The sequence below is a fragment of the Ruditapes philippinarum genome, unplaced genomic scaffold, assembly GCF_026571515.1.
Source record: "Ruditapes philippinarum isolate M1 unplaced genomic scaffold, ASM2657151v2 ctg1332_1_1_1_1, whole genome shotgun sequence".
Lineage (NCBI taxonomy): Eukaryota > Metazoa > Mollusca > Bivalvia > Venerida > Veneridae > Ruditapes > Ruditapes philippinarum.
This window is the reverse complement of record NW_026853962.1, coordinates 281,169-302,332: the sequence shown is the minus strand read 5'-3', so window position 1 is coordinate 302,332 and position 21,164 is coordinate 281,169. Positions and strand designations below refer to the sequence as shown.

General features: G+C 34.9%; 1 protein-coding gene across 1 annotated transcript in view; it reads left to right on the top strand.

Moving 5' to 3' along the window:
- Window positions 1-7,821: 7,821 nt before the first annotated feature.
- The window catches only part of LOC132738509 (uncharacterized), a 65,295-nt gene continuing 51,952 nt past the window's right edge, over window positions 7,822-21,164 (top strand). The window contains exon 1 of the mRNA XM_060726012.1: window positions 7,822-8,023. Within this exon, the coding sequence (XP_060581995.1) occupies window positions 7,914-8,023 (110 nt within the window). The 5' untranslated portion in view covers window positions 7,822-7,913. The remainder of the gene's footprint in view (window positions 8,024-21,164) is intronic.

Here is a 21,164-nt window from a genome sequence, read left to right as displayed (position 1 = left end):
ATAAATGACAATTTTCATAACTGCAAAATTATGTGGTCACAGATACTACCACGTACTTCATGGCGTTATTCTGATAATCTTGCTGCCAAAGAGAATTAATGCGTACGCTGCGACAAAGGTGCGCAAAAAATGGTGCCTATATTAAGCATCCTGAGTTAAGGGAGGTAACTCTAGAACTGTTTTGCATCAGACGGGGTTCATTTAACTTTCCTTGGAAATTGTATATTTATCTGCATTACAAGCAATTATTTGGGATGGGATAAAGTGTTTCAAATAGATTACTTGGCATCTGAATGTTTCTCGTACTCATCCAGCAAACTGTACCGATATATTGTATTTTAGTGATCGCTGTTTCCAAAAGAATATTTTTTCTCTTTGTTCTTTTGGCGGTGGCTTCAGCGAGTCACATATTTGTCTGTGAAGCGCTGAAGCCATATGGCGGACAGCGATTTACGAACTTACTTTATCATACTTACGTTGGTATTCTAATATTTTAAATCATAGACATCTGTATGGCTTGACGACTGACTCCCAGGGTCTGCCATTGATGTTCACATTGGTGCTCCATTTTCGAACAATTAAAATTCAAGTGGTGCATTAAAATTCAGTTTTGACATCTGTGAACTATTTCCATCAAGGAGAATTAAGTTAAACTATTTGTGCTATATATATTTTGCCAGTTAAATTCATTTCATCTATTGGAATAGTTAGTTATTTCAGTTAACTTTAGCCCAAATTGGGCTTGTGATTGAATTTTTAGCCTTTTGTGGCTAGCCCGAGTTGGGCTTGTACTTGAATTTAGCCTATTGTGGCTTTGAACAGTTTGCTGGTAGGTCGCCCTTAATGACGATTTGTCCGGCGACTGAATGACAGATGAGTACGGGAAGTTCGGGAACCATGCCAAGACATTGCCAAACCGGGTACAAGAACGTTATGAAGTTAAATGTAAATAAAGAAATAAAACAATTTTAAAATTTACACTGGAATTTATCAAATTTTTAGGGCGGTGGAATGTGGAACGACAGATGTGCTCTGCCTCTGGTGAAAAAAAGCAAGATACACCGTAGGGAACGTGTTACAGTATCGCGTTTTTCGGTTACAGTATAGAATTTTCAAGATGGAGGATTATTTATGGGAAGAGATGTAGGTGATTTTTATTCAGGTCCATACTACTAGTAGTTTAGTTTCTAAAAGATGTTTTCGTGCTTTGCTTGTAAGGAACAGAATCCGGTATCTAGTCATATATTTCTTCAGACTCTGCACCGCAGTTTTATCGTTATATTGTCTCATAAATATGCAGATTTGACAGTTTGAAAATTTGAATCGAGAGACCAACGCATTTTTCTCCAATTTCGACATTATTTAAGCATGCCTAGATAAAGTAAATCTACAAAACGTAAGTCCTTTGTGTTAGGAAACGTTTATAAAAGTAAATGACCAGTTGAACCTATTTTCCTGTTGGTAAAATGCGTTTGAAAAAATAAACAATGTTACAGTATAGAGCGAGGTTAATTTTGAAGGGTTACAGCATAGACCTAGCGACTTTGATCCAATTTTGTTACAGTTTATACCCAGATTTCGGTTACAGTTTAGATACTTGCCAAATTTCAAACAAAGTTCGTGTATCCATTATTTTTTTTTAAATAACTCATACCTTTCCATTTAATACATTCTTGAAAGGTTGTATTACTTTTTTTCTTCAGCAGAAAAGTTATAGTTTGCTATTTTTCTTACTTTAAGTTTCAGATTGAGACTTTTTGCAGAATAAGTAATGTCCTAAGTAAGGACTGTTTTCACGACAACAACAGTAACTATTATCCAATTGTATTGAGAGAAGAAAGATTATTGCTTGATTTCATTACACATTATAATAATGCATATTAGTAATCCTAAAATCCTAAAAAAAGAATCCTTAACAGAAGTCAAACACGGAAAACATGAAAATGTTGCAGGATCAGTTTGATTAAACCTGTTCATGGACGGTAGTGGTAACTGCAAGCTACCGTCCACGCCTCCTAGCAACGGCTTCAGCAGAATTCACATTAAACATGAACTGGTACACTTTAGATTTTTTAACATCTGTGGATGTGTACATATGGCGGTTATCATGGAACCTTCAATGTGACACGTTATTGCCATTCTATGAAAAGCGGCATATTACCCCCAGGTTAAAAATTTCGTGTGCCCTAAACGAGAATACAATGAGTGAAACTAAATAAAAGGAAATTTTGAGAGGGGATCGGAGGTTATGAAGCCTGCATACCATAGATAAGCTGTCAAAAGACACAATTAACAAGCAGGCAATACCCTAAGAATGATTAAACAGTATTTAAGTGAGCAATATTTCAACCTTAAATTTTATTTTAAGTTGGAATTTCCATCTACCATAATGTATTTTGTAAGTATTTAAAAGGGTTTGTTACGTTTGGCTTTCTTGGATTTTAAGTTTCAACGACACTGAGGTCATGTGAAAACATTCCTGCTTTAGTGTAAAGAAAGACCCCAGATACCCTTTGTGAAACATTTCAGACACGAGCGGGCACCTGACTAGAACCACCGACCTTCCGTAAATTAGCTTGATAAATTCCTCACATACAAAGAATCCGATTTCAACTACAGCAGTAAATGAAAGATAAGTTGAAGTGGTCGGCCTTATCCCGACTCTGCCACTTTTATGTACTTCCATCTGGCTCACTAGAGAAGATATTGTAATTGTCTGACCTTAATTTATACTCTATAACTTTCAATATTATTTTCTTTTTCAGAAACATGAAAACTGCTATACAGAATGTCTGAAATAAGAAAAAACGAGTTTTAATTTAATAATGACAAAATAATCGTAAATTCAACAAAGAAGCATTCGAAATGACGCCATGATCATGATTTGATTTGAATGCTTTTGGTTCGAGACGATAAGGGTCTTTAAACATTGCCTTTTTTAAAATCTATGTTTTGGGTTTTCGTATCCCCGATTGCAACCGAAACCATTTGAACAACTAATTGGTAGAAAGTCATGTACATTTCATCACATTTACTATTTAGTCAAGTAGTTACTGAGCGGATGAGATTGAACACACATGTGTACGACAGACGAAAGAATAGCCATCGGGCCAATAAGCTCACAGAGATTTAAAAGTCTATATAATATTCATACATTTTACCTAGTATATATAGAAAATATCGAAGTCTAAACTGTAACCGAAATCTGAGTATAAACTGTAACAAAATTGGCTAAAAATCGCTAGGTCTATGCTGTAACCTTGCACAAATCACCTCGCTCTATACTGTAACATTGTTTATTTTTTCAAACGCATTTAAAGAACAGGAAAATAGTTTCAATTGGTCATTTACTTTTATAAACGTTTCCTAACATAAAGGACTAACGTTTTGCAGATTTACTTTTTCTAGGCATGCATAAATAATGTCGAAATTGGAGGAAAATGCGTTGGTCTCTTGATTCAAATTTTCAAACTGTCAAATCTACATATTTATGAGACAATATAACGATAAATCTGCGATGCAGAGTCTGAAGAAATATATGACTAGATACCTGATTCTATTCCTTACAAGCAAAACACAAAAAACATCTTTTAGAAAGTAAACTACTTGTAGTATAGACCGGAATAAAAATCACCTACCTGTCCTCCCAACAAATAATCCTCCATCTTTAAAATTCTATACTGTAACCGAAAAACGCGATACTGTAACACGTTCCCTACGGTGACCTCGAATCTCCCAATAACAGATCTATGTAATGTATTAATATATATATTCTGGTGTGTTTTAATTATCTCTACACATTAATTTTCAAATGAATTACTTTATCGTTTATTAATAAAAATGAAATCTATAATCAAATCAATTCAGATGTACTTTAATATTTTCATTATTCAATAATTGTTACATATAGTCTGCATATACAACCTTTCCAACAAATTCATTTATATTGGACAGCAAGTTAACAAGGTTTTTCCGTATAATCAGGCTGTGTGACCAACTTCGTAATACTATTGAGCTAAAAACGAGTGTAGGACAAAAGCGTTCCCGGACAAAAGCCATCCCATCAAAAAGTGACAAGGCGGACAAAAGCCCTCCCGTGAAAATGATAAGGCGGACAAAAGCCTTCCCATGAAAATGACAGGGCGGACAAAAGCACTCCCGTAAAAATGACTTGGCGGACAAAAGCCCTCCGTGAAAACAATAGGGCGGACAAAAGCCCTCCCGCAGCAAATACATATATGTACATTGAATAGCTTATATTTTCTTTTCAATGCACTCAACATATTAATATTGTAATCATGAATATTTTTTGTTTTCCATTGGCATAAGCATGTTTGTATGAGCTTGAGCACATTCCTGAGAGGCATCTGAATAATTAGTGCTAAAATCTGTAAGTGCATATTTATTTACGTAGATATGAAGGATTACTCCTATGTGAAGAGTAATAAATGATGCAAAGAAGTCAAAATTATTTAACTTACAAGCTAAAGGCATTTATAATGTGCCTTGTAATGAGTCAATTACTTTTAAAAGTGACTTTGTTTTTAACGACATTCGTGTAAAAAGTTACCTCGTTAAACATTTCAGGAAGGTATATTCAGAATAAAGGTTCTGGCTCATGGCCAATTGAAAACAACAAGAAATATATGTAACAATTTTAATATGTTGAGTGCATTGAAAAAACACGGGTATTTAACATACATATTTATTTTTGTTACGGGAGGGCTTTTGTCCGCCTTGTTAATTGCATGGGAGAGCTTTTGTCAGCCCTGTTATTTTCACGGGAGGGCTTTTGTCCGCCCTGTCATTTTCACGGGAGGGCTTTTGTCCGCCTTGTCATTTTTTTTGACGGGAGGGCTTTTGTCCGTTTTCCCGTATTCTACTGTTACACCAATTGTAGTTTGCTTGAATATATTAAAGATGTTTTTAAAATGGAATGTAAGACAAAAGCCCTCCCGGACAAATGCTCTCCCGTCAAAAAGTGACAAGGCGGACAAAAATGACAGGTCCCGTAAAAATGACTTGGCGGACAAAAGCCCTCCCGTGAAAATAATATGGCGGACAAAAGCCCTCCCGCAGCAAATAAATATATGTACGTTGAAAAGTTTATAATTTCTTTTCAATGCACTCAACATATTAAAATTGTAATCATGAATATTTTTGTTTTCCATTGGCATAAGCGTGTTTGTATGAGCTTGAGCACATTCCTGAGAGGCATCTGAATAATTAGTGCTAAAATCTGTAAGTGCATATTCATTCACGTATATATGAAGGATTTCTCCTATGTGAAGTTAAGATTAATTAATAAAGAGTAATAAATGATGAAAAGAAGTTAAAATTATCTAACTTACAAGTTAAAGGCATTTATAATGTGCCATGTAATGACTCAATTGCATTTAAAAGTGAATAAAAGGTGGTTAGAGCTCATACACATACTTAGGCCAATTGAAACCAACACGAAAATTATGTAACAATTTTAATATGTTGAGTGCATTGGAAAAAAACCACAGGTATTCAACATATATATTTATTTTTGTTACAGGAGGGTTTTTGTCCGCCTTGTTAATTTCACGGGAGGGCTTTTGTCCGCCCAGTCATTTTCATGGGAGGGCTTTTGTCCGCCCTGTTATTGTCCCCCGCCTTTTCGAAGAAAAAAGGGGGATATAGAAATAGGCTCCGTCCGTCTGTCCGTCTGTCCGTCTGTCCGTCCGTCTGTCCGTCTGTCCGTCCGTCACACTTTCGTGTCCGGTCCATAACTTTGTCATTTATGAAAGGAATTTGAAATAACTTGGCACAAATGTTTATTATAATATGACGATGTGTCATGCGCAACAACCAGACCCCTACCTCCAGGGTCAAGGTCACACTTGCTCATTCAAGGTCAAAATTGCCTATTTGAGGGTATATGTCGTGTCCGGTCCATAACTTTCTTATCTATGAAGGGATTTTGTAAATACTTGCCATAATCGTTCACAATAATCAGACGATGTGTCATGCGCAAAAACCAGTCACTTACCTTCAAGGTCAAGGTCACACTTTGAGGTCAAATATTAACATAGTCTGTTACAGGGTATATTTCGTGTCCGGTCCATAACTTTCTTATCTATGAAGGGATTTTGTAAATACTTGCCATAATTGTTCACAATAATCAGACGATGTGTCATGCGGAAAAACCAGTCACCTACCTTCAAGGTCAAGGTCACACTTTGAGGTCAAATATTAACATAGTCTGTTACAGGGTATATTTCGTGTCCGGTCCATAACTTTCTTATCTATGAAGGGTTTTTGTAAATACTTGCCATAATTGTTCATAATAATCAGACGATGTGTCATGCGCAAAAACCAGTCACCTACCTTCAAGGTCAAGGTCACACTTTGAGGTCAAATATTAACATAGTCTGTTACAGGGTATATTTCGTGTCCGGTCCATAACTTTCTTATCTATGAAGGGTTTTTGTAAATACTTGCCATAATTGTTCATAATAATCAGACGATGTGTCATGCGCAAAAACCAGTCACCTACCTTCAATGTCAAGGTCACACTTGGAGGTCAAATATTAACATAGTCTGTTACAGGGTATATTTCGTGTCCGGTCCATAACTTTGTCATTTATCAAAGGAATCTGAGATAACTTGGCACAAATGTTTGTTATAATAAGACGATGTGTCATGCGCAACAACCAGACCCGTACCTTCAGGGTCAAGGTCATACTTGTTCATTCAAGGTCAACATTGTCTATTTGAGGGTATATGTCGTGTCCAGTCCATAACTTTCTTATCTATGAAGGACTTTTGTAAATACTTGCCATAATTGTTAACAATAATCAGATGATGTGTCATGCGCAAAAACCGGTCACCCACCTCCAAGGTCAAGGTCACACTTGGAGGTCAAATACTTACATAGTCTGTTACAGGGTATATTTTGTGTCAGGTCTATAATTTTTTCATAGATCAAAGGATTGTGAAAATACTTTGCACAAATAGTCACTATAATAAGAGGATGTGTCATGCGCAACACCTGCATCCCTACCTCCAAGGTCAAGGTCACACTTAGAGGTCAAAAATTAACATAGTCTGTTATAGGGTATATTTTGTGTTGAATCTAGAACTTCTTCATAGTTCAAGGGATTTTGAAATAACTTGGCACAAATAGTCACAATAATAAGACGTTATGTCATGCACAACACCTGCTCCCCTACCTCCAAGGTCAAGTTCACACTTAGAGGTCAAAGCTTAACATGATAGATTTTTAAATTCCGTGTTTCATTTTATTTTTTTAACAAATTTATTGTTACATTTGCAGATCTAGCATTGATCATAATTTTGGACTGAATGTCCTGAGATCCATACCATAATCTTTTGAAATAGCAAAATTTTATGCTTCATATAAAACTCCCGGGGCGGGGGACGTTGGTAACTCTGTTACAAATTCTTGTTTTCACGGGAGGGCTTTTGTCCGTCCTGTCTTTTTTTGACGGGAGGGCTTTTGTCCGTTTCCCTATAAAATGACATGTAAAGTGTAAACACTTAGGGGAAAATGTACACAAGTTCGTCGCACACATTTCCCAACTATAACTGGGTTAAAGTTGCCTAAACATTTTTGAATAGTTATATAATATTGAATAAAATGTAAATGGTGAGATTTATACTGATTGAAACCTTTAATCTCATTTATCAGTAATATATACGATTATACATAATAATTTTTATATATTACATTCTTGCTTTAACAATTACATAATGTTATTAATTCAAACACTGTTTATACAAAATATTATCTTCATTTTCACAGTAAAGTGTGTGTCCTTTTCATTTTCAGCGCGATATAGATATAGCTTTTCATTTGTAGCTTAAGTTTGCCTGTTTAAATAAATCTGTGGATGTAAATATTTAACATTTAACACTTTAATATAATGACTCACTTTATGATAGAAAACTCATTTTATTTTGGCCGTATAGGCGGTGGGTGTGACTCTCCTAGACTGCATCGATCTGGCTTCAAATCACCATTATTTTACCACAAGTAAGTTTAATTAAATATATTGTTTGTTCTATTTCTATTCTAAAATATCTTTAAAAAACTAATTCAAGAATACCTGTTAAGTGTGAACACAGAGGACCAACTTCATATGATTCTCCGAAATGTGCATCGGTTAAAAAATATGTTGGTTTCCAGTAGCACATATGTATTCCCATATGATGAAAAAAACATACCCCCCCCCCCCCCCCCCAAAAAAAATATATATTTTTTTTTTGTAAAATTGTGCTTTTTAATGCGTTTAATTTTCTTCTGACACTCAAATAGTTTTCATAATAAACTGAAAATTCTTTAATTAAAATTCGTCTATGATATCTTAAAAGTTTGCTTCATACACATTAAATTTTCAATAAAACAAGTTTGCTTCTTTAAAAAGAAGCATGGAGAGGTATTTTTGCAGCTGTTGATTATTTGTTTAATTGTTCATATGGCGGTAAAGTAAGAACTTCTAATAGGTTGATTTGCATTTGCGAACAATAGCAACATATCAGCTATTTTCTTCAGACTCCGGATAAGCTCAAATTGGGAATAATCAGTGAGGTGTACCAAAGTTAAAGAAGCAGCAAAATTTAGGTACTAGGTTCACTCGGTCATATAATAGTGCTTTGTGATATTGTTACGAAATTACTCTTTTGTTGATTTTTTTATATCTAAACACGATTTTGCTGAAAATGTCTATCATTTAGAACTCAGGATTGCATATTTCAGTCCTATTATCGTCATATTAAAATCATATTTCCGCTAACGATACACCTGTACGGGGACCTCATAATCGTGTACTTAAGTTATCGATTTGTCATGCTAACCTTGCACGATAAGCACGTGAAAAAGCATACCCATGGAAATTTGGTGTTTTATGGCCATATGCTTGCACTTAAACGTGTACTAGCAGCAAGACTTCTCTCGTTTTATTGTAAAACTGTGTTCGAAATTAACAAACTATGGCAAATCGACAGGTTAGACGTCGTCTTAGTGAGGATGATGTGGAACCGATTCCAAATGACATAAATGTCTTGCAGGCTCACGCCGGAGGTCGGGAACGTTCAACGACTCAAGCCCAGGACCGATTTATTGTCTTTCAGGCCAGGCGCCAACGGTTCTCGAACGCTACGACCTTACGTAACGACTTCCAGAATGCAACTTGTGTGCGTTTTAGCACACAAGTTTTTAGAAACAGGTTGCAAGATGCTGGGTCGAGGTCAGGGAGGCCAGCAATTCGCATTCCTTTGACACAACGCCATATTTAAGAGCGTTTACAATGGGCGCAGACTCATGTCACATGGACAGTTAATGATTGGACCCCGGTCCTCTTCGCTGATGAGTGAAGGTTTTGTGTGGACTTCACGGATAGACGGGCTAGGGTTTGGAGAAATCCAAATGAACGCTTAGCTCCAGCATGCGTTGCAGAACACGACCGTTTTGGCGGGGGTTCAGTCATGGTGTGGGCGGGAATAAGTGCTAAGGGGAAAACGAACCTACACATCATTGAAAACGGTACACTGACGGCAGTAAGGTACCTCAATGAAATCTTAGACGTCCATGTACGCACATACGCTGGCGCAGTCGGTCATGATTTCATTCTGATGGATGACAACGCCCGTGCACTAAGAACCCACATCACAAACCGATATCTTGAGGAGCTGCATGGATTTGCCAGCGAGGTATCTAATTGAGCATGCTTAGGATATACTGCAGAAAGCCATTTCTTCGCGCCACGTCCAGCCAACAACAGTTCAGGAGCTAAGACATGAAATCATAGAGGAATGTGCCCAGATTCCTTATCACAAGGTCCGCAGGCTCATCAGCAGCATGCGGCGGCGATGCCAGGCCGTAATTAATGCTCGCGGACACCATCTCGGTATCAAACACCCTACGCCAACCATTTCCTGATTTGCAAGATTTTTTTTATTCCACTATGTGCTCTCAAAAATGTCGTCCAGCACACTCTTTCCGTAACATGCTCACGTCAAGGAACACTTCCATTGTCATTATTTTCATAAAAATCAATTCCTAACTAATTATATTTAATTCCCTTTCATAAATTTTCACATTTATTACAAATACACAATAGTAACGCACTGTAGGAAAAGTGATCCATAGCAAATTTTGAGTAGTATAATAAAATCAATTAAACCAATATAATACATCATTATTATATTCTAGCATATTAAGCACTTAAACTACAACTTCAAAGAACCACAACAAATACAAAATTCCCACTTTATTAGACGTCGCGTGCACGCGGCGGCTAGTAGGTATGCATTCGTCTATGAAATATTGAGTCTTGCGTTTCTCTATTTTTTTTTCTTTTAACAAAATATTTTCAAATTCTGTAATATAAATAGCTTTTCTGATGTACAACATGTCACCAAGCTATCAGGAATTAAAATAAACATTTAACTGAAGTGATAGTAACGGTGGCACAGAGGTGACATGTGTGTTTTTTATTTATATCGTGCGCACGAGATACTATGCCGTGGCCACGAATTACTTTGTCGTGGCCACGAGTTACTAAGTCGTGGGCACGAGATAATTAAGTGGTGGGCACGAGATACTATGTCGTGACCACGAGTTAACTAAGTCGTGGGCACGAGATAATTAAGTCGTGGGCACGACATACTATTTTTAGAAAAAAATCTGTTCAACATTTATCTTTGAAAATAATGAAAATATCAATACATGTACATTTTCTTTTTCACCTATAATGCTACTCATTTTTTTCGAATAGCAACAACTAATCATGGTAAGACATTTAAAAGTTCATATGTAAATAAGCCAAAACAAAAACTTCCACCGACTTTCAAAATGTCCTTAACATGCTTCGCGGCAAATGGTATACCATGATATAACAAGAAAAGCATTGATGCAAAACATCAAAGAGCGTCTAAGCAAGAAATGCAGCAAATGACGATGACCAGATATTCTTATAAGTTTGTCAATGGTTAATTGGATTTAACCAGAATTGTATATTATAGATAAATGGGCGGACGAAAGACATTGTTCATCATGAACTTTGGTAGTCTTGCTAGAGATTAGAATATTAAATGTATATTCTTTGGAACATACAAAACAGTAGTCAAAATGAACAAAGATTTTTTTATTATTTCAATGTATTATAATTGTAACAAATATACAAAGTTATAAAACAGATTAACCTTTTCCCTCATATAAACGTTTTTTGGCGGCTTTTTGTCCCCCCCCCCCCCCTTTGATGCCTCAAACAGTAAAAATCAAAGCACTGCAAGCACTGAGGTATACATTGCTTGACATCAAGACCATGTGATTTTAATCTACTGAACTCAATAGAAGTCATCTTCTGGGTACAGTCAATTTCGAACACAAATCTAGGCTTTTTTCTTCTCAAGTTATTAATAGGACAAGAAAGAGGTGTTGTTCCTACAGACTAGTGCTGTGTTTTTTCCAGGCAAGACTATATGGTTTGCGAAACTGAAGAGCAATACAGAAATCAGTTTGCAAAGACCGGTTTTTTATCTGCAGTATACAATGCTGAAATAGTAAAATAGAGTCTTCAGTGCTTTTATCTATTACTTTAAAAACAAGACCAACATGCGGGTTTGTAGTCTACAAAAATGTGGTATTGAATCATTCAGCAAGACTTAAAAGTTAGGTGAACGTTTTTGTTTACATGCAAAACGCATTCACTGGAAAAAATGCACTCCATAGTGCAATTATTGATTCAAAATAAAAGCATTTGTACTTGACAAAATTTAGGCATCAAAGCCCTAAGCTCTTGCCTTGTACATTCTTAAATTTTTACTACAAGTACATTACGAAAATTAATGACTCCCCTCCCCCCCCCAACCCTCCCACAAGGCAAATTTTATCCCAGGGCTAAAATTAAAACAATCTTGGTAGAGGTCGACTACACAATGTTTCATGCCAAATATCTTACCTCTAGTCTTTGTCAATTCAGAGGAGAATACTGTTTAAGTTTTTTTTTCTATACATGTATATACATTTAAGGAAATCCTAAGACACCACGGTGCCTGGTTAACCTTGTACCTTCAGACAAGATTTTTTTTAAGTTTTTTACTTTATACATACCATATAATGAAAACCTAAAAAGACTCCTTGGCAGAGCCATTTTGACCCCAGGGCTATAATTTGAACAATAGTGATAGAGGTTTACTACACATGTAAAGGTTTCATGCCAAATATCAAACATCTAGCCTTTGTCAATCCAGAGGAGAATATTTTTTGTTATGTTTTTTTTTCTATACATGTTTATACATTTAAGGAAAACCTATGACACCCCTGGTGCTATTTCACTAGGGGCAACATTTGAACAACTTTGGTAAAGGACGTACTGATGATATTATTTACCAAGTATCTAAGCTCTAAGCCTTAAACCTTCTGATAAAAAGATTTTTAAAAAAGTTTTTGCTATATACATATAAGGAAAACCTTAATATATGACCCCAGGGGTGAGGCTAATTCTGACCCTTGGGCTGTAACGTGAATAATCTTGGTAGAGGTTAACTACCAAATGTTTCATGACAAATATCTAACCTCTAGTTTTTGTCAATTCAGAGGAGAAGATTTTAAGTTTTAACTACATACATATCAGGAAAATCTATGAACCCTAGTGCAGGGCTAATTTGACCCCCAGGGTATAATGTGAAAATCTTGTGAATGTCTACCAAACAATGCCTTTTGTAAAATATCTATGCTCTTGGCCTCATTTAAGTCTTTGAACAACTTTGGAAGCCCTTTACTCATGGAACAACCCTGTCAAGTTTGGTTGAAATTCGACAAGATGTTTTCAAAAGATGTTAACTATATAATGTATAAAACACACACACATGCACGCATGCATGTACACACACACACAAAAGAGGAGAATCGCTATATGCCAACACAGCATCTACATGCATCAGACCAGCAGTCCAACACATTTTCAAAAAATAAAATGACAATTACATTGTTGATGTGTTGAAAGCCTTGTGAAATTTAATAAAAGCTTTATAATATCTAGAATAAACTTTCATTTTTTCATTCCAAACTGTAAACAAACAATATGAGGTATGGTACATGTTATGGTCAACCAAGTGGATCTCATTGGAGCTAGGTGGAGAGGAGTGTGGGAATCCAAAGATTAGTAAATCATGTTTGCTTACTGAGTGCATCAGAAAGTATTTAAGCACTAAGTTGAAATTTATACGGCATAATGCACTTTATGTGTGGTAATATGCTATATATCAAATTAAATACAAATGTACTCAGTATCTTTTTTTTATGTTAACTATAAACTTAAAGAATTAATAAATTTCTTTTATATAATCTATGAATTCAGTTTATAGTATCTTTTTTGGGTTTGACTTTTATCACAGTCTGTGCTTTTTGTGATACCATACTATTGTTTCCGGCACCTTTACTCCAAGTAAGCAAATGAAGTAATTGAAGACCAGGACCTTGAGTGTAGTAACTTCCTTTCTGAGTGGGGGATCTGAACATCACTGTCTGTCCTGTCCACCATGTCTCGATATCGGATTTGTCTTGGTACAGACCACCCTGTCTCATGGTCTGCAAGGTCCTGCATGTATGGCCAGCTGGGACTGTTTAATGTCACCGAGGAGAACTCCATATAGTTTTTTGACAATCAATAAATATTTTACAATCCAATAGGAAAAAAAAAAGATTCATGTAGTATCTTTTTTAGCTAAATTCTTTCAAGCTATCACCATCGTGTACAATAAAACTTACTGGTAAGGAGTTAATTAAGGGCTTCTCCCCCTAATACAAAAAGGTCAAATTAAAAAGTAGTACTGTTACAATGCCTTATCAAAAATAAAGTCACATATATAGACAATAACTAAATATTTAACAATATTGATTTAATACAAATAAATCATTAATATATGCAGTCCTGCCAATAATGAGCTGAAAATATTTATCAATTTCAAAGAGTGACAAAATGAAATGCAGCCTGACTAAAACTCAAACCAGAGACACTCAGAATACCATACCTCAGCACTACCAAAAAAACCCAGAACCGTTGGAATACCATACAGCAGCTCTACAGCTTAAATATTTTCAGTCTCATAGTTCTATGCATTGACATAATCCACAGCATATTGAAATTTTTCCTTTTTCATTGGCACACTTAAGTAACAAAGTGAATTGACTTATGATTCAGTTATGTACCATCATAAACATATAGACCCTAAAAGTAACAGGGTGAAAATATCACAGGGTGAGAAAAATGTGCAGTTTGACCGGAATCAAACCTGAATCAGAATATTATACATGTATGTGGGCTGTACTGACTCACTCAGCTGAGCTATCTAGCTGGCAATGTCAATAATCTATTACACATGGGCATAGAAGACAAAGAAACATTCATTGATAATGACCCATTATTTAAAGTAAATCATATCAGAAGCATCCCTTGAAAATGATATCATTTCATTTTTGACCCACAGTTGTTACCACTACCTCCTAATGGGCCTAATTAAACTGAGCCTGCAGAATTTTATAATTTTGCTGTCTGTCAGACATGGCAATTTCTTATGGGTTTCATCTTTATTTCCATTTGAAGGGATGTAACTCATGTTTACTAAATAGTTTGTTCTTATCTGTCTATCTTAGCCATTACAGACTATTCTAGCTGTATATTAACATAAAAAATCTTTTATATTAACAAACAGAACATAATAAGATGAAAAATTTACCAGTTGGAGAAATTCATCAAATGGATGGAGGTCCAGGAATGATGAATATGGATAGAAATATTTTTTTTTTGACTGGCTTTATGTACCTTTTAGTTATTGTGGCAAGGAATTTTATAATTATTCAGTTAAACCTGGTTTTTCAGTTAAGATTTCATCATAAAAAGATCTTCAGGACTCTAAATAAATTCATATTTGTGGTATCAGGGGAAATTAAATTACTATTTGTGCTAAATCTGATCATAAACATCAATCTAAATATTTAGAATATTCCTGTGTTGAGTGTCATATTTCACTCTTCACTTTGGTTATCCCAGGTCAACCCTTTTTTTACTAATGGCTTTAATTTAACTGCCCATGCAATCATAAGCTCATATATGGCTAATAATTTTACCTTATATATATCAATAGTCTAAGGAGTTATGGAAAAAATGTTAAGGGTGGCTCAGCCTGACTGAGTGATTTGATTGTAAATAACATATTTCAAAATATATTTCTAGACTCAACATGCTTTCAAAACTCTTTAAGAAAACTGTCAAATGATGAATATTCATCTGGATTTGTTACCCGAAATCTGTGTGATTCTAGCACTTCATTTTTTCTAGGATTGTCAAATATTTTTTTCACTTTCAGTTTATGGTCTGCATTTGCCCATGTAAATTGATAACTTTAGGTCCAGCACAGTGTAATAGGATATTTACTTGTATCTTTTCATCTTTCTCAGCATTTCCACTGGCAGTCAACACTGGTAAAGTAAATTTCCATTGGCGCTTCCATTTGATAAAGTTATGTGATATGTTACCATTTTCAACATCTAAATGTCCAGGGGGTCTAAACGTATCTGCCATGATTGTCAGTTCGAATAATACCGATTACGAAGGCTAAATTCGAATAATATTGAGTACAAATCCTTAGTTCGAATAATATTGAGTACGAATCTTCCCTTTCCAGAAAATGGCTTTTGGACGATATATTTCACTAAAGTGGCAGAAATACTTCACACTGCAGGTGTGAAACAAATAATTGCATACTCCTCCGATGCCACCACGTTGATAGGGTTGTATTATATGCAATTATATGACAATACGTTTTCAGAACGTAAACTTTAATCCATTCATACAGACGCTTACAATGTTACATAACACTAAATAAGACATATATATCTGTATCTGCTCGTTTTCTAAAACAGTTTGAAATAGAAAAAGTATGCAAGTCTACTAAAAGTAAATAAGGTTTACTTGTTTGATTTAATATTAATTTTGGATGTTGGACATATTTTTATACAGAGTCTGTCGTAATTCATTCATTCTTGCACGCGCATGCGTGGATACGAAGTTTGAAGCGTAGGTTTACACAATGCTTTTATGAATGAAATTGAAATTTTCATATTTTTTGCTTTCATGTTTAGAAAAAGTTTATTTAAACTGAAAGTGCATAGTTTTGAACTTTCAAAGCTTATTGACCACTATGCAAACAGTATATTAATAAAAAGTGATCTTAATGTGACAATCCTGCAAAATGAGGATCTACTTTTATCGAGGTTTCATCCAAAGGTGGATGTTGTTCAGCAAAACAGGTTAGGTGTACTAAATCTGAAATACAGCTATAACTCTGTATACATTGCAAGCAATGTATACAAAAAGCCCTATTTAGGCCCCAAACACTGTTTTTCGTTTGAGAAATGTTGTTTAAAAAAGTGACCACTTTTTCGGCGCCCCCCCCCCATCAAAATGTTACATCAGGGGGTTGCCAGAAGGGGAATGTGCCCCCATCTATTTTGGGGGGTTTGAAGGTAGTCCCCCTCATCGCCAAGAAAATTTTGGACATGTGACAGGCTAAAAATGGCCTCCGTTCGATCTTAGGGTAACTAGTAACCAGAGCTGCATTACTAGTACTGGTACTGCAGTATGTACTGCAGCGATTTTGCAAGTACTGGTACTGATACTGAATTACTCTTACAAATTGTTTCTACTACTGGTACTGCATTACTGTCATAAAAAGTGGTACTAGACAGTACTTTTGGTTTTGATAAAAATAGCATCAATTTTTCTCATAAAATAAAGCTGTAAATTACATTATTTTACTTTTGTGAAAAAGTAAGTTATCAAATCTATAGATAATTTGCGATGATATTCCTTCAAATGTTAACGTAGTATTCATCATAAAAAAGCACCAAAGACTTTAAGTAAAAATTAAATTGACATAAACAGACTCAATAACTCTTTACCCTAAAATATCCTTATTAAAATCTTTTATTACTTTGTATTTACTAGTAAAAGAGCAAAATAATCACTAATTAATTGCTTCTATTCTAAATAATCCTACTTCAAGTGATATTGTTTGCACCATTAAAAGTTGTTATTTACTTTGGTATAAATTGAACAGAGGTGTGAAGGTGTGAAAGGCAACAAAAGACTGTTGTGTTTTAAATGAAAGATGATTGCATTGTATTACAATTGACTGGTTACTAAACAATAAGATATGACATAAATATATGTTGTAAATATTGTTGGTAAAAAGTATGTCAAAACTATAAAGTTGTAAAAATGTTATGATTTTTTATATTAATGTAAATTATGATTTTATTTCTTTGTTGAATAATATTTGCAATAATTTGTTTGACACTGTGTATTTATTCAAACTTTGATGAATATATAAAAGTAATGGTATACTGATACTTAATTACTTCACCAAAAAAAGTACTGGTACTGCAGTACCGAGCTAAAATCTAGTACTGGTACTGGTAATGGTACTGCATAATTTGCCAAGTACTGGAACTGGTACTTAAGTACATGTACTACACCCTTAGTGCTGATACAGCTCTGCTAGTAACCCACGCTGAAAAACCATCTACTCATTGAGAAGTTGCAGCACTTTGAAATCAGTTTTGATGGAAAAAAACAATGCAAAATAGTGATTTTTGTCAATTTTGAGACGTCCCCCGTTGCCATGTTAACAGGAAATTTACGATTACAGAGGCTATGGTTCAGTATTGAAGCATTTTGCATAGTTTCATAGCATTTTGAACTTGTTACTTGAGGCTTTTCAATGAAAAACGGCCATTTTTCGCAATATGCTCATGGGTTAAAGGTTTACTGAGTGAAAAAAGTAAGTTTGTTTTAAAATGTATCACAAATATTTGCAATAGGTTATTTTGAAGGATTCTGTGACGATTGTTCTCTTTTGCCTAGATTTTTTTATTACATTTAGTGCAATATTTTGGTTAGTTTACTTACTGTATTATTCGATTTGGCAATATCGTTGAACAGATTCAGCGTTACGTTATTTGTACAAAGATTAACCACGGTAAACATAGGTAAACTACGGAATTCCATAGACGACAGTTACTGCACACTTATTGACAATATAAGGCTAGGTATGGATCAATTACGATGTATTTCGAATGTACACACACATTTTTACGGCAACAAATGGTAAGTACATTGTCCGACCACAGTAAAAGAAAGAGCTTATCAAACTTTGGTTCGACCTAAACTGGAATATGCGTCGCCAATTTGGAATCCTCAACAACTAAATACATCAAAGAAAATCGAACAAATACAACGGAACGCGGCAAGATTCGTCATGACTAAGCCATACAACCGTAATAATCCATCTAGCGTAACATCAATGCTACACGAACTAATATGGCCAGCACTTGAACAACGTCGTCAGTGTGCGGACTTAATTCTCATGTATAAAGTGTTTAATAACCTGGTGGCTGTACCAGTTACTGTCAACAAGATACACAAACTCGGTAAAGTTCGTCACTTATCACTGCAGACTTAATGCGTACAAACATTCATTCTTTCCAAGAACTGTGCCTTATTGGAACAACCGGGACAGTTTTAAGACTGCTGCCTAGTCTTACGTATTTGTGTAAATTATTAAACATCGTGTATAGTGTACAAACATGTTTGGATTTTACTTCACACTACGTTTTCACATTATTTTAACTCGAACGCCTGGTGCCGCACATGGGGGACAGGTTGTATACAGTAAATAGATTGTTGAATGCTTTGCAATTCGTTTTTGTGTTCTCATCAGCAGCATGCGGCGGCGATGCCAGGCAGTAATTAATTCCCGCGGACACCATACTTGGTATTAAACACCTTACGCCAACCATTTCCTGATTTGCAAGATTTTTTTTATTCCACTTTGTGATCTCCAAAAATGTTGATTTTCGTCCAGCACACTCTTTCTGCAACAGGCACACGTCAAGGAATAGTTCCATTGTCATTATTTTCATAAAAATCAATTCCTAACTAATTATATTTAATTCTTTTTAATCAATTTTCACATTTATTACAAATACACAATAGTAACGCACTGTAGGAAAAGTGATCCATAGCAAATTTTGAGTAGTATAATAAAATCAATTAAACCAATATAATACATCATTATTATATTCTAGCATATTAAGCACTTAAACTACAACTTCAAAGAACCACAACAAATACAAAATTCCCACTTTATTAGACGTCGCGTGCACGCGGCGGCTAGTAGGTATGCATTCGTCTATGAAATATTGAGTCTTGCGTTTCTCTATTTTTTTTTCTTTTAACAAAATATTTTCAAATTCTGTAATATAAATAGCTTTTCTGATGTACAACATGTCACCAAGCTATCAGGAATTAAAATAAACATTTAACTGAAGTGATAGTAACGGTGGCACAGAGGTGACATGTGTGTTTTTTATTTATATCGTGCGCACGAGATACTATGCCGTGGCCACGAATTACTTTGTCGTGGCCACGAGTTACTAAGTCGTGGGTACGAGATAATTAAGTGGTGGGCACGAGATACTATGTCGTGACCACGAGTTAACTAAGTCGTGGGCACGAGATAATTAAGTCGTGGGCACGACATACTATTTTTAGAAAAAAATCTGTTCAACATTTATCTTTGAAAATAATGAAAATATCAATACATGTACATTTTCTTTTTCACCTATAATGCTACTCATTTTTTTCGAATAGCAACAACTAATCATGGTAAGACATTTAAAAGTTCATATGTAAATAAGCCAAAACAAAAACTTCCACCGACTTTCAAAATGTCCTTAACATGCTTCGCGGCAAATGGTATACCATGATATAACAAGAAAAGCATTGATGCAAAACATCAAAGAGCGTCTAAGCAAGAAATGCAGCAAATGACGATGACCAGATATTCTTATAAGTTTGTCAATGGTTAATTGGATTTAACCAGAATTGTATATTATAGATAAATGGGCGGACGAAAGACATTGTTCATCATGAACTTTGGTAGTCTTGCTAGAGATTAGAATATTAAATGTATATTCTTTGGAACATACAAAACAGTAGTCAAAATGAACAAAGATTTTTTTATTATTACAATGTATTATAATTGTAACAAATATACAAAGTTATAAAACAGATTAACCTTTTCCCTCATATAAACGTTTTTTGGCGGCTTTTTGTCCCCCCCCCCCCTTTGATGCCTCAAACAGTAAAAAAAGCCCTATTTAGGCCCCAAACACTGTTTTTCGTTTGAGAAATGTTGTTTAAAAAAGTGACCACTTTTTCGGCGCCCCCCCCCCCATCAAAATGTTACATCAGGGGGTTGCCAGAGGGGGAATGTGCCCCCATCTATTTGGGGGGTTTGAAGGTAGTCCCCCTCATCGCCAAGAAAATTTTGGACATGTGACAGGCTAAAAATGGCCTCCGTTCGATCTTAGGGTAACTAGTAACCAGAGCTGCATTACTGGTACTGGTACTGCAGTATGTACTGCAGCGATTTTGCAAGTACTGGTACTGATACTGAATTACTCTTACAAATTGTTTCTACTACTGGTACTGCATTACTGTCATAAAAAGTGGTACTGCTACTGCATTACTAGACAGTACTTTTGGTTTTGATAAAAATAGCATCAATTTTTCTCATAAAATAAAGCTGTAAATTACATTATTTTACTTTTGTGAAAAAGTAAGTTATCAAATCTATAGATAATTTGCGGTGATATTCCTTCAAATGTTAACGTAGTATTCATCATAAAAAAGCACCAAAGACTTTAAGTAAAAATTAAATTGACATAAACAGACTCAATAACTCTTTACCCTAAAATATCCTTATTAAAATCTTTTATTACTTTGTATTTACTAGTAAAAGAGCAAAATAATCACTAATTAATTGCTTCTATTCTAAATAATCCTACTTCAAGTGATATTGTTTGCACCATTAAAAGTTGTTATTTACTTTGGTATAAATTGAACAGAGGTGTGAAGGTGTGAAAGGCAACAAAAGACTGTTGTGTTTTAAATGAAAGATGATTGCATTGTATTACAGTTGACTGGTTACTAAACAATAAGATATGACATAAATAAATGTTTGTAAATATTGTTGGTAAAAAGTATGTCAAAACTATAAAGTTGTAAAAATGTTATGATTTTTGATAATAATGTAAATTATGATTT